General features: G+C 39.5%; 1 protein-coding gene across 5 annotated transcripts in view; it reads right to left on the bottom strand.

Moving 5' to 3' along the window:
- fat3a (FAT atypical cadherin 3a) overlaps positions 1-22,352 on the bottom strand; it is a 434,014-nt gene that overhangs the window by 127,696 nt on the left and 283,966 nt on the right. For all 5 annotated transcript variants that reach the window (XM_057838805.1, XM_057838806.1, XM_057838808.1 and 2 more), the window contains one exon: positions 16,057-16,196. In XM_057838805.1, the coding sequence (XP_057694788.1) occupies positions 16,057-16,196 (140 nt within the window). The remainder of the gene's footprint in view (positions 1-16,056; positions 16,197-22,352) is intronic.

Here is a 22,352-nt window from a genome sequence, read left to right as displayed (position 1 = left end):
ATTTTTATGTATCTAGCATAAAATCTGAGAATGTTATAGCCATTTTAAGTTTTGGTATACCGATATAAAAATAATGAATCAGGATTTCATAATTGAACGACTTTGAATTTTTTGATGCTGCTGCTCATGGAGACTCATATATGCCTAAGGGAGGTGCCTGTTTTGGTTATAAGTCTCAAGTGGCTTTGGTTTTGAAAATATTTGAATTCTGAGTTCGACTTTTTTATAATAGGTCCCCTACGGATCGGCCCCAAGTTCTTTGTCCCGTCAACTGATACTGAAGTCTATGATGACACATTCGCATGTTATACAGTTTGGAGACAAGTACGCCGCGATCTATGCATGACCAGAACATTGCCACTGAGCTTTGGCAGCGTGTCAGTACGCCGCGATCTATGCATGACCAGAACATTGCCACTGAGCTTTGGCGACGTGTCAATATTGATGAGCTGGGTAATAACCTCTGGCTACTTAAATATACCTATGTACAGTATTTTCCCCACTCCCAGTCTTATGCATTTATCAGTGTTACAAGCCCTGGATTTAAAGTCTTTTCAATAGGAAGGAGACGACCTAATAAAAATAAAGCATGCGCAAAAATGCTACAGCTTATTTTGAGGCAAACATTTTACAGTCAAAAATGCCCCAAAATAAACACATTTCTACCACATTCAAGTTTCAACTAATCTAGTGCATTCCGAGCCTTTTTATCAACCATGTAGCACCACATATCTCATTGGGCTTGTCCCTCAGAGCTCAGTGTAATAACATACCACATTAATTATTGATTCCAACATTTTCTCATGTCTTTCTTTAGAACACCACAAAATTCGTTGCTGTTGTCAGTCTAAAATCACTCAGCAACTATCCTTATTATTAGTTACTATTTGTAATTGAACATTAATCAATTTATGGGTTAATAGACAACACAGTGTGTGTAACTCAGTAAGCCATTTTTGGCAGTTTGTTAGCCAGTTTTGCACATTTTTTGTAGTATTGTGATTGTTTAAAATAAAACATTTCACATACAGGAAGAAGGAATGCTTTTCTCGTATTACTCCCTCCTTTAAGCAGAGGTGGGTTGTAAGGAGTTACATTTACTCTGTTACATTTAATTGACTTTTAGGAGGAGTTTGATTATGCCATACTTATTACTTTTACTTGAGTAAATTTGTGAAGAAGAAACTTTACCCTTACTCGTCTACTCTTACTCGACGACTTTGGGCTACAATGGAGTTGTTACCTTGATGCCACAGCATGCACACATCAGCTCTACCACTTTCACCAATAAGATGTCGCATCAATATTCATGTGACTCCATTATACCAATCAGATGTAACAATACAGTCCTATGATCATGCTGACCGGTCGTATCATGTGGTGTCTTTAAAGCACCTTAACAAATGAACTATTTGACTAGAGTTGTGGCGATTACCGATTTCAAGGTATATCGTGGTATGAAAACGTCACAGTTTCAAAACCGCAAAAAAAAAAAAAAAAAAGATATTTTTTTATGTCCCAAAAATGCAGGGAGAAATCCCTCGCTTGCAGCTGCAATTTCTCAACCCCCCCCCGCCCTCCACCGGTTGTTGCTCAGTGTCAGTGAGTTACCTGTGCATCACGATGGCTGGTGGAGGTGAAACTCCTCAACTTTTTTCCCCATCGAAAAAAAAAACAAAATTGCTGGCACGGGAATACTTTGGCTACAGAAATGTAACAGGTGGCTGTGGCTTAGGGGAGGGCCAACTGACATATAAAACATGCTTCCGCAGGGTGGCTTCCGAGGAAGCAATACCTCCAATATGATTTCGTATTTGTACAAAATTAAACGTTAATAAACACTGTCATGAACGTTTTCCACCAGCTACGAGAGTTAACTCCAGCATGTTTAATGTGTCTAGCTGTGGTAAAATATGTGTTGTTTCCTCTCTGGCAACTGTCCGTGTGTAAACATGATACGATTCATACACCCGTGCTTTTTATGGAAAATAATTCAATTATTTAAGTTCGACGGTAATAATGTTGAGTTGTGGCTGTGGGTTTAGGCTCACCTAAGGGACTGCATTTATATAAATTTTAATTAAGAATATTTCAGTTATTTTTTTGTTTTTATTTATTTTAAAATTATACTAATGTTCCAATTTGCTAATATGTTTTGAAAAATAAAAATCCTGTTATATGGATTTAAAAAAAAAAAAATTATTTTAGCCCAGATATCTCAAAGTAACACAGTTTAGAGCTGCAATTGCAATACCGTGACAACGTGATATTTTTGCTTAAAGTTATCATACCGTCACAATCTCATACCGGCACATGCAAATATTTGACATACAGTAGAGCCCTGCCGTCAACATGACTCGAAAGTGCAAATTTCGATGTCTCTCACAGCACTGATAGGCCACGGAAAACCAGTGATATGATCGTTTTGATTTCATGGTGGGAAATGTTTTCTCCACTAGAGGGCACTCATGCTCTTTGGACGGGTGATGTTTAATTTCTGTAGGTTTTTCTAGTCCGAATTCGATGATTTTTGTGTATTGTTTTGGCCTAATATGGTAATCTAATAGGTTATAGGAATGTATAATACGAAAAGTTTATGCGGATGATATTGTGCTGGGAAAAAAATTGTTTAAAAAAACACTTTTAAGCAATTACTCATTAATTGACCATTGATCGAAGCAATTACTTTATCACTTGTAATAGCGTACATTTTTTGTATGGCAACTTTTACTTGAGTAATATTATTTTGAAGTAATGCTCTTCTTACTTGAGTAAAACTTTTGGCTACTCAATCCACCTCTGCTTAAAAGTCAGTTTGGAAATGAACAATAATTAAAGTCAAACACGTTACTTTAAATTCAATTTTGTCCTGCCAAAGGAAGCAACACCTGGGACGCGAACCCGTGCGCCTAGTCGGCAGGCAAGGATGTTAACCACTGTGCCATTAAAGCTCGAGCCACTGGCGCTGCCGTTAGCGTCCTTACGTGAAGGAATCGGCGGGGAGGTTTCCACGTGCTACAACGGTTACACTATCCCCCCGAAACCTTCGCTGCCGATCCCGGAGGAGCCCCCATTTGTAACCCGAGTGTCAATGCCGCCCCGCGTTCCGCTTTCACCTCTGACCAGGCTGGGACGCGAACCCGCGCGCCGCGACGAATCTAGTCAGCAGGCAAGGACGTTAACCAATGCGCCACTAAAGCTCGAGCTAAGAGGGCAGCCGTTAGCGTCCTTACATGAAGGAATCGGCGGGGAGGTTTCCACGTGCTACAACGGATACACTGTGTACCCATTACACTCTCCCCCCGTTAACCACTGCGCCAATAAAGCTCGAACCAACGGCGCAGCCGTTAGCGTCCTGCTGGGACGCGAACCCGCGCGCCGCGACGAATCTAGTCGGCAGGCAAGGACGGTAACCACTGCGCCAACAAGCTCTAGCCAACGGCGCGGCCGTTAGTGTCCGCCCCCATTTGTAACCCGAGTGTCACCAGGCTGGGACGTGAACCCGCGCGCCGCGCCGCGTCGAATCTAGTCGGCAGGCAAGGGCGTTAACCACTGCGCCACTAAGGCTCGAGCCAACGGCACAGCCGTTAGCGTCCTTACATGAAGGAATCGGCGGGGAGGTTTCCACATGCTACAACGGATACACTGTGTGTGTACCCGTTACACTGGCATGCCTTTAAACCAGTCCTTCTCAAATAGTGGGGCTTGCCAGGGCTGGGGGGCATGTGACCTTGGGGAACATACTTTTTTGCCGTACTAGCATAAAGTGTAATTGTACAAACTCTTCAGCGACACCATGAAAAAATATTTGACAAGGTTGTCCGAGATTTCTCCCGACAGCAACTGTAAGATGAGGAACTATGACAACGCATATGTCGCTTTGGCTTCACTTTTAATACAGTGGAAGACTGTATAGACCCCAATTACATTGATAAGCCAATTTTTATATCTGCGAAAACGTGCCGAATATTGCCAACAATCGTTCCGCTTTATGAGTGCTACATCAGTAAACCAGCAAACACTGTTAGCATTGTATAAGGTGACATACCTAGTTACTCAGTGCAAAACACTCACACTTTAGCAAAGAAGCTTGTACTGCCTTCGCCATTAGACATGGTCTCTGTCCTGCTGGATGATACAAGTGCTGACAATATAAAAACTGTCCTTTCTGTCCAATGACTGTTGTTTTTGTTTTAATATTATTTTAATTATTTAAATTTTTTTTTTTTTTTTTTTTGTCATTATTTTGGGCATATTTTGCTTGAGCTAATGTTGCTAATCAATTTGAATTTATTATTTATGGACTGCACTATCAGTTGACGAGACGGCTTCTACAGACATTGCGGCAGGGCTTCCCATAGAGCGTCGTGGCAGCTTTCACTGCCATAAATTCAAACACATGCTGCGTTCTAACGCCGGACTTAGGTGGAAACATGATGAAGGTTTTAATACATACAAGCAGCCAGGAGTTTCTCAAGAGTGATTTGGTTGAGGATTCAAGGTAATTATTATATAAAATAGCACCAATAATGCACTTTGAAACGTGGTAAAAAAAAAAAAAATGAAATGAATGGAAAAAAATGTGCGTAACTTTAGCTTGAAATATTCACGTGAAATGAATGATAACTACCTGTTTTTTTGCTTCTAACCAAGAATCCAGACTGTTTTATGTTCATATCTATAGAAGTTCTGGGATTTACGCATTTCTTTACAAGAATTTTCAACTTAAAAATCTCTTTGTATTTTTGTTTAGTTGGATTTTGCGTCCACACACAATAGTGTAACCTTACTTTCAAATAACCAGGTAATTTTCAGCCACCTGCCCGTTTTTTGGGGGGCCAAAAAACTAGTAATTTAGACATTTCTGCGCCCATACAAAAACAAATTCGGTTTTCACGAGTTTTATTTTATGTAACATTTCAATCTCAAAACAACGAGGGTTAGATAGCTGACAACATGCGCTGAGGCAATAGTGGTATCGGAATTTAACCTAAATGTTGTATCTAGAAAAATGCAACTTTTTTTTGTTGAGTAAAATTAAAAACCATTCTTCATTTTTTCCTCAAGTATCTGATTTGAAAATTGAGTGATTTATTAGATGTTGAAAACTTCTGTCAAAACTGCACTAAAATACAAAAAAATTTAAGTCGCTATTTCAGGCAAAAACGTACATGATATGTTAAATATTGCTATTGATCCTGAAAAATAGGTGGTTATCTTTGCATTTGAGGATTTTATTGCATCTAGCGTAAAAATCTGAGAATTTTATAGCCATTATAAATTTTGTTATACTTATACAAAAAATCATTAATCGGGATTTTATTCGGGAACGACTTTGAATTTCTCGATGCCGCTGCTCATGGAGACTCATACATGCCCCAAAAGCAGGCAGTACATCTGGCCCATGTCCACTCCAGTTATATTTTGCTATCCGGGGAGGTGCCAGTTTTGGTTTTAGGTCGCTTCCGGCTTGGGTTTTGAAAATATTTGAATTTTAAGTTTTTGAAAATAAGTCTCCGACGGAGCAGCCCTGCACTACGTTTTCCGTCAACTGATAGTGAAGTCTATGTATTGTTATGTATTGATTTTATTAGATTTTATTTTTCTGTATCAAATGGTCAAACAATGTACATTCAGTGAATGTTTATAGTTAGGACGTGACTTTTTTGTTAATTCAAGCAAATAATGTGATTTAAGTCTTTTCATTTACAAACAAAAACAATGTTTATAAAGTTTATTGAAAGTTGATCTACAACCCCTAGCAAAAAGTATGGAATCATCAGTCTCAGACGAGCACTCACTCAGACATTTTATCATGTAGAACAAACTCAGATAAAAAGCTTGAAAAAATAATTAATTAGTTAAAAAGGGCAACGTTTTAGCATTCAGAAACACTAAAATAAATGAATAAAAAACATTGTGGTAGCCAGAAAATGTTACTTTTATAGAGCAAGTGCAGGGACATAAATATAGACTCAATCCATTCGGAGGAAAAATATATGGAATCATGAGAAACAAAGAAATTTCAATCAAAACACATCTCTAGTATTCAGTCGCACCACCTCTGGCTTTTAAGACAGCTTGCTGTCTCTGAGGCATGGACTTGATGAATATTCTTCATCAATTTGGTGCCAACGCTCTGTGATTGCAGTTGCCAGATCGTCCTTGCAGGTCGGAGCCTTGCTGTGGACCATTTTTTTCTATTTTCACCATAGGTTTTCAATAGGGTTGAGATCTGGGCTATTTGCAGGCCATGACATTGATTGGATGAGTCTTTCTCCAAGGAATGCTTTAAGAGTTTTAGCTTTGTGGCATGATGCATTGTCATCTTGGGAAATTATTTCATTATCCCCAAACATATTTTCAATTGAAGGAATAAGAAAGCTGTCTAAAATTTCAATGTAAACTTGTGCATTTATTGACATTTAACCACAGCCATCTCCCCAGTGCCTTTGCCTGAAATGCAGCCCCATATCATCAAGGACTGAAGAAATTTTGATATTTTCTTCAGGCAGTCATCATTGTAATTCTCACTGGAACGGCACCAAACAAAAGTTCCAGCATCATCACCTCTTCCAATGCAGATTCTTGACTCATCACTGAAAATAACCTTTATCCAGTCATTCACAGTCCATGATTGCCTCTCCTTAGCCCATTGCAGTCTTGTTCTTTTCTGTTTAAGTGTCAATGATGGTTTCCTTTTAGCATTCCTGTATTAAAATCCCATTTTCTTTAGGCGGTTTCGCACAGTTCTGTTGCATACCTTGACTCCAGCTTCCTCCCATTTCTTCTTCATTTGTCTTGTTGTACATCTTCTGTTTTCAAGACATATGGCCTTTAGTTGTTTGTCATGACATTTGGATATCTTCCCCGGTCTACCCAGTATGCTTAACTTTAACAACCTTGCCATACTGTTTTTAATTGGTCCAGATTTTTGATACAGCTGACTGTGAACAGCCCACATCTTTGGCAACCACACGTGTAGCGGTACCTTCTTCAAGAAGTTTGATAATCCTCTCCTTGGTCTCAAGAGACATCTCTCTTGTTGGAGCCATGATTCTTGTGAATCCACTTGGTCCAGCAGCCCTCCAAGGGGTGATTACTGCACTGTTTTGAACTGCTGACTAACGAGCAGATCTAATCTGAGGCAGGGGCCCAATTAAGGAAAGGAAATTGACTGGGTGTGTCTTTATTTTCTACTCAAAATGGAGTGATTCCATATATTTTTGTTCACAATGGAGTGATTATATATTTATTTCCCTGCACTTGCTCTATAAAAGTAACATTGACTGACCACCACAATGTTTTTTGTTCATTTATTTTAGTGTTTCTGAATGCCAAGGCGTTGCACTTTTGAGCTAATTCATTATTTTTTCAAACTTTTTATCTGAGTTTGTTCTACATTTTAAAATGTCTGAGTGAGTGCTCGTCCGAGAGAGGTGATTCTATACTTTTTGCTAGGGGTTGTATGCTACTCTTTTCTTTAATGTTAACAAGGACACATTGCTATGCAGAGGTGTACTTATTATAATTTTATAGAAAAATGATACTACCATACCAACTTAGTTGTATGGATGCTCCAAACAAAGTTTCGTTGTGCTTTTTGCAACAATGACAATAAATAAAACCGCCCGGCGGAGAGCAATTTACAGCTCATTCCCCAGAGGAGGGCGGCTGCAGTTGTTGTGCAGCTAACGTGCAGCTAATGTGCATGAGGAGAGCTTTTTACATGCCTATCAATGATCAAACGTAAGTAGTCCTTTATTTAAAGAAAGTTTGTAGTGTTTACTTTGTAATCGCTGTATTCGTATTTGACATAATACAAAACAAGATGTTTACTCACTTCCTCGTAAGTCCAATGGTCCCACAGTAGGAGGGCTTGTTTTGGCCAATATCCACGGTGAATGGGAACCTTTTGAAACTCCAAAAAGGGGCACACGCCTCTCTCTCATACAGCAAGATTTTTCTGCAGCCGTTTGGCTGGCGTGATGCGAAAAATAAACGTATTCATCCGCAAAATCAGCTGAATCCTTAGTCCTCATACACAACAGTACGGCTGTATAGTGAAGAGGACTCCTTCTCCCGTACAAGTCACAGCGCCCTCCTGCTCAATGCAAGACCTAAGCTGGAAGTCACTCATTTTCATGGCGCGGGATTCAAAACACTAAATAAATATAGCGATTGCTTCCACACACATCCAAGCGGTCCATATCATTCAGGAGCATAAGATACCGCGTGTATTATGAAATAAACATGCTTTTTCGCGTCACATGCACTTTAAACGCAAGCTAGTGAAGATGAAAAAAGTGACCACTTATCTCAATTCCCGTTTTTACTGAGCTCATTCAAAATATATTAACCTAAGTGAAACTGTAGCAGGAGTAGCGGTATGACTAGAAAAGCAAGCAAAGCATCAACATGTACTTTGCACATTTAGAAATTGGATCCCTAGATTTGCAAAAAAAAAAAACAAGAAGATGTGGAAGGAAACAGACTGGAGAGCCGCCAGGCAGTTAGTCTAAATATAAACCTTGCTGCGGCAGTCAGCCTTCTGTAGCTCAACTGCTAAGGCTCTCCCTGGCAGCATGATGCTTTGCTGAGCGTCTATATGATGGACTAGATTCCATCTTACAGGTGTGTGCTTGTGTGCAAATGAGGAGTGAATTAGGTCCTTCAAAGCCATCCCTGTGTTTAAGAAGATGAAAGAGGTAATTCACTGTACAGGGTACAACAGTTTTTTTTTTTTTTCCCTGTAAGTTATGTAACTGTCTAACGTGACAATGTGAAAAGTACTGTGTTTATTGTGGGAGTAGTTTGAAGTGACAGTAAAAAAAAAACAAAAATACTCAATTCTCTTTTGAGCTACATTGGATCATTCAGATTTAATTAAACCAAAAGGTAAACAGAGAGAAAAAAAGTAGTTATATTCTAGGATGTATTCACACTCAACATGAGGGAATTCCTCAGTGAAAACTTAATTGTCATTCTCCTTATGGTGGCCATATGTCCAGATTTATGTCAGACAGTCCAGAATTGAAATACAGTGGTATGAAAAAGTATCTGAGCCTATTGGAATTTCTCACATTTTTGCATAAAATCAACTCGTCTTTAATTAAAACAACCCAAACATTTCTAGGTTTTCATATTTTAATGAGGAAAGCATGCAAACAATGACAGTAGGGGGAAAAAGGTAAGTGAACCATCTGCCTAAGGATATTTAAAGTGCAACTGAAACCAATTTTTACCAACCATTTTAAGTCAGGTGTGTGCCCAATCATTGATGAGTGGTTTAAAGCTGCCGTGCCCACTATGACACACACACCAGGTGAGAATTCTCTTGATGAGAAGGATTGTCTGGTGTCCATCATGGCTCGGTCAAAAGAGTTATCTGAAGACCTGCGATCAAGGACTGTTGATTTGTATAAGGCTGGGAAAGGATACAAAACCATCTCTAAAAGTCTGGATGTTCATCAATCGACAGTCAGAGAAGTTGTCTACAAATGGAGAGAGTTTGGTTCTGTTGCTTCACTCCCAAAGAGCGGCCGTCCACCAAAGATGACGCCAATAGCTCAGCGCAGAATACTCAGAGCGGTAACAAAGAACCCTGGAGTGTCTGCTAAATACTTACAGAAATCACTGGCACAGTCCAATACCTCTGTGCACACATCAACTATATGTAAAACAATGGCAAAGAATAGTGTTCATTGGAGGACTCCACTGAGGAAGCCATTTTTGTCTAAAAAAAATATTGTTGCTCATTTAGTGTTCGCAAAAAGGCACTTGGACACTTCATGGAAAATTTTGGCAAAATATTTTGTGGACTGATGAAACCAAAGCTAAATTGTTTGGGAGTAACACACAACATCATGTGTGGAGGAAAAATGGAACAGCTCACCAACATCAACACCTCATCCCCACCGTGAAGCATGGTGGAGGGAGCATCATGATTTGGGGCCGTTTCGCTACCTCAGGGTCTGGACAACTTGCAACCATTAATGGAAGAATGAATTCAAAAATTTATCAGGATGTTTTGCAGGATAACCTGAGGCCATCTGTCAGACAGCTGAAGCTTAAAAGAGGATGGATGCTGCAACAAGACAATAATCCAAAACACAGAAATAGATCAACTTCACAATGGTTTCAGAAGAACAAAATACACTTTCTGGAGTTACCAAGTCAAAGTCCAGACTTGAACCCCATTGAGATGCTTTGGCATGACCTAAAGACAGCGATTCGTGCCAGAAATCTGACTGAACTACAACAGGTTTGTAGAGAATAATGGGGCCAAGATTAGTCCTGATCGACCTGCAGCTAAAGGAAACGTCTGGTTGAAATTTTTGCTGCCAAAGGGGGGCCACAAAATATTAAATGTCATAGTTCACTTACTAATGCCCCCCTTCTGTCATTGTTTTCATACTATTCTCATTAAAATATGAAAACCTATGAATATTTGGGTGGTTTTAGTTAGAACAGACAGTTTTTTCATCTGTGTGATTTTGACAACGCTCAGATCACATTTCATGGTGATTTTTTACAGAAATGTGAGAAGTACCAATAGGTTCAGATACTTTTTAATACCACCGTAACCTCTGCTGCCTCGTGTCAAGATGGATCCTAATTTGTCATCCCTTTTGAGTTGAACTTGAATGCAGCGCCACATCACTGGGACATAAAAGGTTGACGCTACAAGAGTGGATGTTGAACTGTTTAAAAGTGCACAAATTGGAAATTTGAAAAAAAAAATTCAATTTGAACATTGCAGTATTTTGAGCACTTTTGTTATTCTTCAGGACTAGATCTACTCATCTATGATGTTGTATGTGCGGTATATTCTTTGTTACTGTATTTACAAATTATATTTGTAACAAATTAATTTGTTTGTTGGCAACATTTCAAAATCCCTTCCTGGTTGTTTCCATTGCAGAGCGATATAAGCAAATCGTCAAAGGCAACACAAACGCTATTTCAATCAATCCCAAAGGTATTGATTGACCAAATAGGCATCATCACATCACGCAGTTTCATCCATTTTAAACCAATCAGGTACCTGTCAGAGCCCCACCAATTGGAGGAAACCACTTCACTTATCCTGAATAAATCAGTGAAGTGGCTCATACATCATTGGTCAAGTGATTTGAAGCAAGTTCTCCAGGAAAAAATACCTACTCTGTTCTAGGTCATGGTTCGAAAACCCGCGTTTGAGGGTACATCACTATTATTAAGTTTCTTTGTGCTTTTGATTTTCAACTTTATTTTGCTTATATTACTTTGTAAAGGAGAAAAAATATTATGTTTAATAAATGCTTTTTAGTTTGTGCCGCCTATCTGCCCTGTTTCCCTGCTTTCCATTGAGTCCTTTGGCTCATCCACACTATAACAAATCTGCTCAAAGCAGAGTGGACATTTATCACTTATCAGCAACACGTTTGAATGAATAGTGAAATTTACTGGGCACACATATGGGAATGGATGAGATGTATACTGGCAACAGCTCAAATTTTAGGGGCAATATCATGCACTTGGTGTATGGAACCCTGCTGCTCTCGCTCTTTGCTTTTCTCTCTCTGCCTGCGAGCTGTTTTCTCCCTGCGTTCGTGTAACTCAAAACTTGAAACTCACAGGTCATGGCAACATCTAAGCTTATATTTTTTCAAGTTACCAGCAGATGTGAATATTGGGTTTGTACAGTTTTAAACCGTCTTGAGGATGTAAATCTCAATGTATTGGGGGGAAAAAATCTGCATTACCTTGCTAAGTATCATTCTTCTAATAGCCAATGGTTGGACAAAAATTCCGACTACTTTTGTTTTGTGTGTGTCACAAGAGCGTAGGTTTGGTCTCAACATTGGTTGGGACGATATGCAGTGGTATGAAAAAGTATCTGAACCTTTTGGAATTTTCCCATTTCTGCATAAAATCACCATCAAATGTGATCTGATCTTTGCAAAAATCACACGGATGAAAAAACAGTGTCTGATTTAACTAAAACCACTCAAACATTTATAGGTTTTTATCAGGGGTGCACATAAGTGGTCCGCATGCGCGCATGCGTACTGGACGTAGACAAACGCTCTGGCCCTCAACGGCTTCCATACGCTTTTGCGTACCGATGGCTGACCACTGTATCTGCGGCGGACACGAGAAAATAACTTCTCAAAATGTCGAAGAGGCAGGCCCCACTGAGTAATTATTTCCGTGTTCCCCCACCCCCGTCAAAAGACAGACAGACAACAGAGACGTCACCGGAGCAACCGAAAAAAAGGACTTTTGCTGAAAAGTGGCTGCAGGAGGTACCATGGCTAGAAGCAAATGATGCTCGCACTGAAATGCGGTACAAAATGTGCAGTGAGAATCCCAATGTCGCTGATAAGAGCAGTGCATTTTATGTAGGGTCAAAGAATTTCAGCCATCCAAACTTAGAAAAGCACGAAAAAAACAGAGAGCATGTGACAATTAAGCAAACTATCGATGTCAGACAGGACCCCACTCGCCCTATGGACAAGTGGCGGAATAAAGGTAATGAAGAACAGCGCCATGCACTGACGAACGTGATTTGCTCGCATTTTACAAAGCTAAACATGCACATTCAATGAGGTCTTATGAAGAGGACATCCCACTTTTACAAAGGCTTGGAGTTAATGTGGGAACCGCATAATGGCCTTTATTTTGAATTTATTTTTGAATATTTTAAATTATGTATATTTCTTTACATTTCACTTCAAAGTAATGGCAATTTTGTTGTGCCAGTTGATGTTAATCAAGCATTAATTGTTAATATAATTAAAGTTAATTGGCTCTAAGTAAAGCTTTTCATAATTTTATCGCATCAGGCGGGTCGGCTCTCAAGCTCAATGAGGACCAAGTCACATCTCCAGGTCCTCCTCTGAGAACCTGGGCAAAAAAAATAAGTGCACCCCTGGTTTTTATATTTTAATGAGGATAGTATGCAAACAATGACAGAAGGGGGAAAATAAGTAAGTAAACCATCACATTTAATATTGGCAGAAATAACTTCAACCACACACTTCCTGTAGCTGCAGATCGGTCTGGCACATCAATTAGGACTAATGTTGGCCCAGTCTTCTCTACAAAACTGCTGTAGTTAGTCAGATTCCTGGGATGTCTGGCATGGATAGCTGTCTTTAGGTCATGCCACAGCATCTCAATTGGGTTCAAGTCTGGACTTTGACTTGGCCACTCCAGAAGGTGTATTTTGTTATTCTGAAGTTGATTTATTTCTGTGTTATGGATCATTGTCTTGTTGCAGCATCCATCCTCTTTAAGCTTCAACTGTCTGACAGACAGCTTCAGGTTTTCCTGCAAAACATTCTGAAAAACCTTTGAATTCATTCTTCCATTAATGATTGCAAGTTGTTCAGACCCCAAGGCAGCAAAACAGCTCCAAATCATGATGCTCCCTCCACCATGCGTTACGGTGGGGATGAGGTGTTGATGTTGGTGAGCTGTCCATTTTTCTTCCACACATGACGTTGTGTGTTACTCCCAAACAATTCAACTTTGGTTTCATCAGTCCACGAAATATTTTGCCAAAACTTCTGTGGAGTGTCCAAGTGCCTTTCTCTGGTTCTTTTTTACCACCCTGAGTATTCTAACTCTTGGCATCATCTTTGGTGGATGGCCACTCCTTGGGAGAGAAGAAACAGTGCCACACTCTCTCCATTTGTAGACAACTTCTGTGACTGTCGATTGATGAACATCCAGACTTTTAGAGATGGTTTTGTATCCTTTCCCAGCTTTATACAAATCAACAAGCCATGATGCACATCAGACAATGTTTCTCCTAAAGAAATTTCTTACCAGGTATGTGTTTTGTAGTGGCCAGGGTAGCTTCAAACCACTCATCAGTAATTGGGCACACACCTGACTTTACATGTTTGGTAAAAATTGGTTTAGTTGTTCTTTAAGTCTCCTTAGGCAGAGGGTTCAATGACTTATTTCCACCCTTCTGTCATTGTTTGGATGTTATCCTCATTAAAAGATGAAAACGCATAAATGCTTGGGTGGTTTTAGTTAAAGCAGACACTGTATTTTCATCTGTGTGATTTTGACAAAGATCAGATCACATTTGATGGTGATTTTATGCAGAAATGTGAGAAATTCCAAAAAGTTCAGATACTTTTTCATACCACTGCAACGGCATAACCTGGATGTACACTTTTGCTGGGGACGGGGCTCAGGGCTACATTTCTCATGAATATGAACCTAATTCATTGATAGGCTAAATGATCAATGCAAAAATAAATCTGTATTGACTCATACTAACATGTGAAGTGGTTTCGGTGATACAACATTGGATACAAACCTTTGTTTTCACCAACTACTACACTATACACACTACACTACAAAAACATTTTGAAGTGCAAGTCTGTTGTTAACAAATAAAAAAAACAGGGAGCTATCCAAGAATGGGTCCACTTATGGGGGACACTGAAGCACCCCTAGACTCAAACTAAAGTATTGTATAATAAAAAGTGATTTGGGAAAAATAAGTAAAAAAAAAAAAATCTGAGCTATCCAAGGACCGATCTACTAGATCTGAGGCATATTAGACTACTACAAGACTCGAAACAAAATACTCTCTGATACTCTATTCTGATGTGTGATTTCATTTCACAGATTTTTTACATGTCAGTTGATGTTCATGTCAGTGTCCTCCTGAACTGGACTCATTCTTGGATAGCCCCCCATTTTGTATTGTTGTTTTTTAACAAAGGGACTTGCACTCTGAAGCCCCCCCGTTGCATTACCATAATGCACATAATCCAAACAATGATCCAAATGAGGGACGGCTAGCTTGACTTCGCTGTTGCGTGTGGAGGCTGGCCTGACCGCAGTAGTTTCCCAAGTTAGCAAGTTCACATAGTTTAATGTTATGCTAACTCTGATTCAGGTTGGACTCTCAGTAGCAAAATTTGTGGTGTTTCCCCAACCTCCACATTATTGACATCTTTTTACATTACTTACAGTGGCTGCTGCTTGCCGAAAAAAAATTCTAATATCTCTCCTATTCGATGGGGGCGGAAGAGGCGGCTTGTTGTTGACATTAATCTATTGGGGCTTTGTCAGTGTCTCCGGCTGTGTGGTGGGAGGGCGGGGGGGGAGGGGTGTCAAGTAATTAGCCAATCAAACTTACGTTTGAGGGAGAAAAAAATCGACCAGCACATTCAGAAATGAAAATGGATAAATGTAAGTCTGAACGTAATAAAAATGATTCACTTAATAATGGTAGGGTCTATTCTATTCTTACAACATATGGGAAGACAATCTAAGTTACTTATATAACTGAACTCATTACATAATGCAAATTAGGTTGCTTAAAAGTTGGTGTTGACAATTTGACAATCCTGAGAAGTTGTTAGTTTTATGTCCCTACCGTCCATATGCAAACCTACACCCTTGGTGTGTCAGCAAAATGTATTGGTTTCAGAACACAATCGGCACTTTAATGCCAAAATTCTGAACATCATTATTTTGAAAAAGAAAAAATATGTAACCTTGCAAATTAGCATTTTTCTGTTTGCCAATTATTAGATAAAAGCTGTGATTCAAGTGGATTGGATCTCTTGTAACGACCATTGCGTAGCTTTCGGATTGTGGACAAGAAAAAGTTGGAGTTAGAATAATTTTTTGTACAAAAATATTAGGAGCGATTTATGATGAAAAATAACAACTTGGATTTTACAGCCAATATGAATAAATACATGAATTCAATTAAACTAAATGACCGTTGTGTTTAACTGATGTCAGTCAATACCCTGCCCCCCCCCCCAAAAAAAATCAACAAATATAGTTCATTTCTATAACTCAGTAATTCAGCACTAAACTGTTTCAGCTCTTACTTTCCCATTAAAAAAAAAAAAAAGAAAAGAAAATTACTTTAAAAGACCTTTGTTAAATAGATCAATATATCATTCATATCACTAAAGCAAGGCTCTCATGATGGGCGGGACTTTTTAGCTCTAAAATTCCCTTCAACTTTTCCTATAGTCCACCAAAGTGTCATCTACCAAGTCACAATCTAGTCATGTGACTTACCTGTGTGTATGCAATATTGATGCCATCTGTAGCCTGCACTGTTAGGTTGTAGAAGGAGCGTTGTTCAGCATCCAAAGGCCTGGCGATGATGATGGTACCCATGGCCTTCTCAACATCGAATACGCTGTCTGTGTTTCCACCTGATCCACATAGGGAAAGTGTCAGGGGTTAAACAACGTTAACCATTTAGACTTAATCTGAACACACAACAGCTGCTACAATGACTACAGTGGTTGACAACACACCCAACTCAAATTATTGCATTTAAATAATTTTGCAAGATGAAATGTGAAATTTAAATTAAAAGTGCTCTTGTTTACACCCATGCAAAGTGAACAGTCGATGATTTATGAAACATACATCTGACAGTGTTAGTAAACCCATCATGATTTTCTTTACAAAGGTTGGGATTACACTGCAGTTCCTGTAGATGAATCTCGTACAAGTGAAATTTTGTCTGATGACTGTATAACGTTTATGTTAATTGCAAGAGATGGTATACTATATAGCTTTTATGTAATAATTCTATCTTTGCTCAAGGGGTGGCGTGGCTCAGTGGAAGAGGAGTTGTTCCCCAACCCAGAGGTTGCGGGTTTGATTCGCCGCCCTGATAAACTCGTCTAAGTAAGTAAGAAAAATACTGGACCCCGCATTGCTCCTGGTGCTGCGTCACCCATCGGTAGATGAAGCTATTGTGTAAAGTGCTTTGAGGGCCTTAAAGGTGCTATACAAGTGTAACTTCATCCATTGAATTGTTTAAATGAACACTTAAGAAATGTCTGTATATTCATTTATGCTTCATCTCTACCACTTAATCCATATGAGGGTTGCTGGAACCTATCCCGGCAGACTATGGGCAGTAGGCAGGGCACGCCCTGAACTGGTTGCAAGCCAATCACAGGACAAATAACCATTCACGCTGACAATTTGATGTGTTCGGCGTACCTGGAATAAACCCACACGCACGGGCAGAACATGCAAACTCCACACACTCTTTGTAATTATTGATCCTTGGCCAGTTCTCAGTAACAAGTAGAAACTTGCGAAGCACAGTGACCACTTCCCAATACAAAGAACGCCAAGTTTGAACTTGCGAACATTATTTGCAGTTCTGGATTCTGGAATACAAACCTCCCTGAGGTCTACAAGTCTTGGTCTTTGGTGAAATGGGCAGGTGAGAACATATCTGGGGTATTTGACCGGACTTGGCCAGATTAAACTTTTGAATTGGAACAGTACTGGTTCTGACACTGATGACAGAAGCACGAACACCAGTTCTTTGTGAAGGCAGAAAAGTGTGAGTTCCACAATTCTTCAGTTCATTTGGTGGAATTTGTGCTGGTGTAGTGGGGTAAGTCGTGGATGTGGCGGAATGGACTATGCCCTGCTCTCATAAAGAGTTACAGATGTTTGCTGGGTTTGCCCATTTTTACCAACAATTCAGTGGAAACTCCAGGACCCTCTCATTCCCTCTGCATGACCTTGCCTATCTCATAACCTCTTCATTTTGGCCTGTCATTCTACATTAATCATTCATTCAACAAAACAACCAATAAAAACAAAAACAAGCTTTGTTCATCCTTCTGCTGTGAACTGGAATGAATTTATTCCTAGTAGAGGTCCAACCCATTTGAAGTAGGAAGGTGGAAGCGAGAATTGAACGTCTATAGCTGTTAGTTTTGGGGCATTTGACGTCATTTCCTGTTGAGGCATTTATGGGTCATTTCCTGTTGATTTTGGGGGATTTACAGGACACTTCCTGATGATTTTGGGTTACTGAAAAGGAAGGCACTAAAGAATGTCACAAATGAATAAGAAGTGACTCAAAATGGACATGAAGTGACCGTTAAATGCCCTAAAATGAACAGAATGTGACCTGTAAAAGCCCACAAAAGACTGGCAGTGAATGCACTTGCTTCAGTGCCATTGATGGCACTAAACGTCCAATCCAGTCAAAATGATTTGGATGTCTAGTGCTGTCTATGGCAGCCAGTGAGCTAAGACTATTCTAATGGAAGATTTTGGTAGCAACCCTGGCATTAAATGCATCTTCTGAGAATTTAATAACTACTGTACTTTTCCGTGAAATTTAAGGCAATTTAAGACTTGTTAAGGACCCGTGGGAACCCTGTATAGCATTTTTTTCACTGATACATCAGTATCTATGCACAAACTGTCATTTGCACTATCCTATCAAGTCACCTATCTGCTTTCTAGTCTGAGTACTGTAAACTGTCATAGACACACTGTTATATTACCACTATATAACCACTTCCTGCTAGTCACACATCCAAAATCTGTGTCGACTGCAACCTGTGTTATTATATAAGCTATATTGTATTTTCGCTTCTGTTTGATGTGGTTCTCATTATGGCGAACCTTTAAATGTCGTTGTACTCTGTACTGTACAATGACAATAAAGGCTTTCTATTCTATTCTATTCTATTCTATTCTATTCTAAGGTCATCACTAAGCCCTATTTCTGTTCGTTCTTCATCTCGCCAGGTCTATGCATGTCACATCACATTCCACGTGTCAGAATTGCACCTCGTATCCTAGCAATTGTCCACACCTCTGAACCTTGTCTGAGATCCCAATAGGATGTGCTGTTTGTTTAGGAGTAAAACATGAGAAGGACAACAAAAAGAAATAACCTTATACTGTGATAGCAGAAAGATAGAAAATACTGTCTCTGTCGTCCAAACCAAGCATCCTGTTTTAGGTCTTTTATGAGGAATAAGGTTTGGCAAGCATCCCACTGAGGCTAGAGAGAACCTCCCATCTGCCAACACTAAATTATATACAAAAAAAAAAAAAAAAGTCAGCCTTTGCCAGCCTTCAAAATTGGTTTCCACTGCCTGTAGGGTTTATGATCAGTGTCTCAACACAGAACACCATACCTCGCCTCACATTGCAGTTTTCAATTAAATGCTGCAAGCATTACGGTTTATTATTTATTAACATTATTTATCATTTTAGCATTGAACAATTTCAGTCATAAGAGATTAATACCAGGTCAATAGAGTAAATTGAAGCTTTTTATTACTGCAGTGCTGTAGTTTATCATGTTTCACTCTTCTCATCTACTTGTTTTGCAGTGCTCTTCCTCATCCAGTGCTGTGTTTCACTTGTATGCTAATGAGGATTAGAAAGTGCTTGTGAGACAATATTTGAAAGCTGTACCGTATGAATTGCAAATTCAAACAACAACAAAATCAGGATCTTCACAGTCTTAAAAACATGTAACGAACAGATTTTAGATTTTTTTTTCTTGAAAAAAGTCATTAATTCCAGTCAATTCATTCAACTACTTGATGACAACAGAAAACTATAAATATACTAGGAATTGTCATTTCTGTTTAAGACTTTCCCTAAAGCAAAAAAAAAAAAAAAACTGCAACACTTTTCAATGACCAGTCGGCTTACTGAAATCCTGACAGTTGTTAAATTAGTGGCTGTTTAGAACACATATCTAAGATAATGCAGAACTTCACCAGCTTCTAAATGGGTCAGTGTTTCTTTTGAAGTGCCATACTGTACTACTTAAGGACAACCTCTGGGTGTTAAAAGCCAAACAACAAAATAATTCATTACAGGAGCAATGTGGCATAGCAGTCAAAGCCATTGGCTTTTATATTTGTAAATGCAAAGTACCATGCACCTTCTACCTGTTAAATTTGATCACAGTGCTCCTCAATGTGGAATAATCTGATATGATAGCATCTGAGATTGCAGCAATTACTGTACTATCGGTGGAAACCTTTAACACAGAACTACGCATCAGACGGAACCAGTGAAAACAGTATAGACGGAGACCTCGGCTTATGATGACATTGACCCAGATCCATATAGCAATCACACTCACTGAACGTCAGTGCGCCAGATGTCGCCCGTAACATCAGTCTGACTGTCCAAATGATAGGTTAGACACCGGTCTGGGGTGGACCATGCACACCGGACGCGCTAAAAACCTGAAATTTAACGTTCAGCGTGTGACATCACAACAGCACAGACCCTGAAGGCGGGCATCCGCTGTGACTCCTGTCATTGACAGCAATGGCAACGAAGATGGAATGTGTGTATTTGCAGCTGCAGCCAATCAATATTGAACAAACAAATGTTGTTAATACAAATGTTGAAGCGTAGGTGATTCACAGAAAACGTTTGTGAATGTTTGAAAACAGCGGTGTTGTTGTGCTGAACCAGAAACGTTCTGAGTGGACAAATCAGCCCTTCGACGTTCATTGACATGACCCGTAGTCAGGATTTTTTGGGAGGTGCAAGTCAGAAACAGTCTTAAACAGCAGAATACATAGGATTCAGGACACATCATCCCAGCGTACGTATGTTTTTATGGTAAGTGATTTATTCAGTCATAATTGAGTTTTGAAGTCACTGCTAAACAAGTTATTTAATCAAGGGTTAATATAATAGCCGGTGTATTCAAGTGATCTGCCATGTCTGCAAGTTAATTAATTCAAAATTTGTTGCATGACAACATATGGAGGGAGAAAGTATTTACTCTTTGTTGCTGTAAATGTTTCAATGTTTGTTTACTGTTATTGAAACTGAGCCCCTCCTCCTTGTGTTTGTGTATTTCCGCTTTGATTGCACAGCTGGGTATGCCCGGGACCAGGTGCCGCTGATCATCGGCAGAAGCTTACTTAAAGTTCCTGTGACAGAAAAAAAAACATGTTTATTTCATATTTCACGCGGTATTTTATACTCCTGAATGAAATGGACTGCATGGATGTGCGTGTAAGCGATCGTTTTATTTATTCCATTTTTTGAATCCCGCGAAAATGAATAACTTCCTGTTTTGATGAGAAATGCGACTGTGATGTCACCCGGGTCAGCATCTCACAATACAGCATTGCTTTATAGCATGCAGATGGACTGCGGATTCAGCTGATTTTGCAGATTAATTTGTTAATTTTTTCGCATCACGCTAGCCAAATGTGCTGCAGGGTTTGGTTGCTGCACCAGGGAGAGGCGTGTGAGCCTTTTTGGGTTTCAAAAACCCCCAACCAGAGATTGGCCAAAACAAGTCCGACAACTGTGGGACCATTGGATTTACGAGGAAGTGAGTAAACATCGTGTCTAATATTATGTCAAATACTGAGATCATGGCACACATTTTAATACGGAGATGGCTTGCATTTTGCGGCTGACAATGCTCCTTGTCCACGGAGAATGCCACTCGGCCGACGAGCGGCGGCTTGTCACACACCCCCCTCGGTCCTCTTGTCTTGCCCGCCGGCTTGAGCGCTATACTCGGCTTGTTGCCGTCTTTGTGTGCCCGGTGTTTTGACAAATTTTGCACCCCATCAGAAATTGCTTTGTGTTAAAAATGGCTGCGAATACAGTGATTACAAAGTAAACATTACAAACTTTCTTTAAATAAAGGAATATTTACTTACGTTTGATCATGGACGGACATGTAGAAAAGTTCTCAGACACATCCTGCCATGTTAGCTGCACACATCTGTGCCATATCCGGGCCATACATTAAGGTAGTGTCTGTTACTTTGGACCAGTTCTGGCCTAAAACTGTTGCTGATCTGGCAAGTGACTCCTTACTCAGTTTGGGCCATTCTTAAAAAAAAGACCCTGGGGCGGATCCATTTTACGAAGCTGGGCTGGAATTTGCAGTAAATCTGGCTCATGTCCGCTCCAGTTATATTTTGCTATCTGAGTATTTTGCCACCAGTCAAAGTCCGCAAAACCAAACAACTTAAGTAATGTAAAAATAAGGACAGTGATGTAACAAATCAGGCTGCATGTATGCTTCTGGTGGCAATGTTGATGTGTTAAGTACAGTGTTGAGTTCTCTGGGCTGTCCTTAAACGCACCACATGTCTGACTTGAGTTGTTTTGTAGGTGTCACAGTAGTCGTGTTCCTTGCTTTCGTTTGCAAATAAACCATTGAAAACCGTAATTCTCCATCCTCTCAGCAGTAATGGTAAGTATAACAGCTTATTTTATTTATTTAATGTATATTTGAATATACTGTTTTTACAATACAAGTATTTGATGAAAATTTCAACTTTAACTGTGCAGTTACGATACAAAAATTCACAACTTGATTCGTATCCACGATTCGATACACATAATGATTTTTTTACACGTGAAAAATATTATATTTTGTAATATTTACTAAGGATACAATGGTTCTCGGTATTATAACGAACCGTTCGGTCCGACCTGCACAAGACTAAACAAAAAACTTTGCCTTAAAAGTCCCACTGTCACCTAATAGTGTACTTCACGGAATTCAACAGATTGGACTTCACAGA

This window comes from Corythoichthys intestinalis, chromosome 6 (assembly GCF_030265065.1).
Source record: "Corythoichthys intestinalis isolate RoL2023-P3 chromosome 6, ASM3026506v1, whole genome shotgun sequence".
NCBI lineage: Eukaryota > Metazoa > Chordata > Actinopteri > Syngnathiformes > Syngnathidae > Corythoichthys > Corythoichthys intestinalis.
Note: the sequence above shows the minus strand (reverse complement) of the source record. Positions and strands in the feature narration are given on the sequence as shown.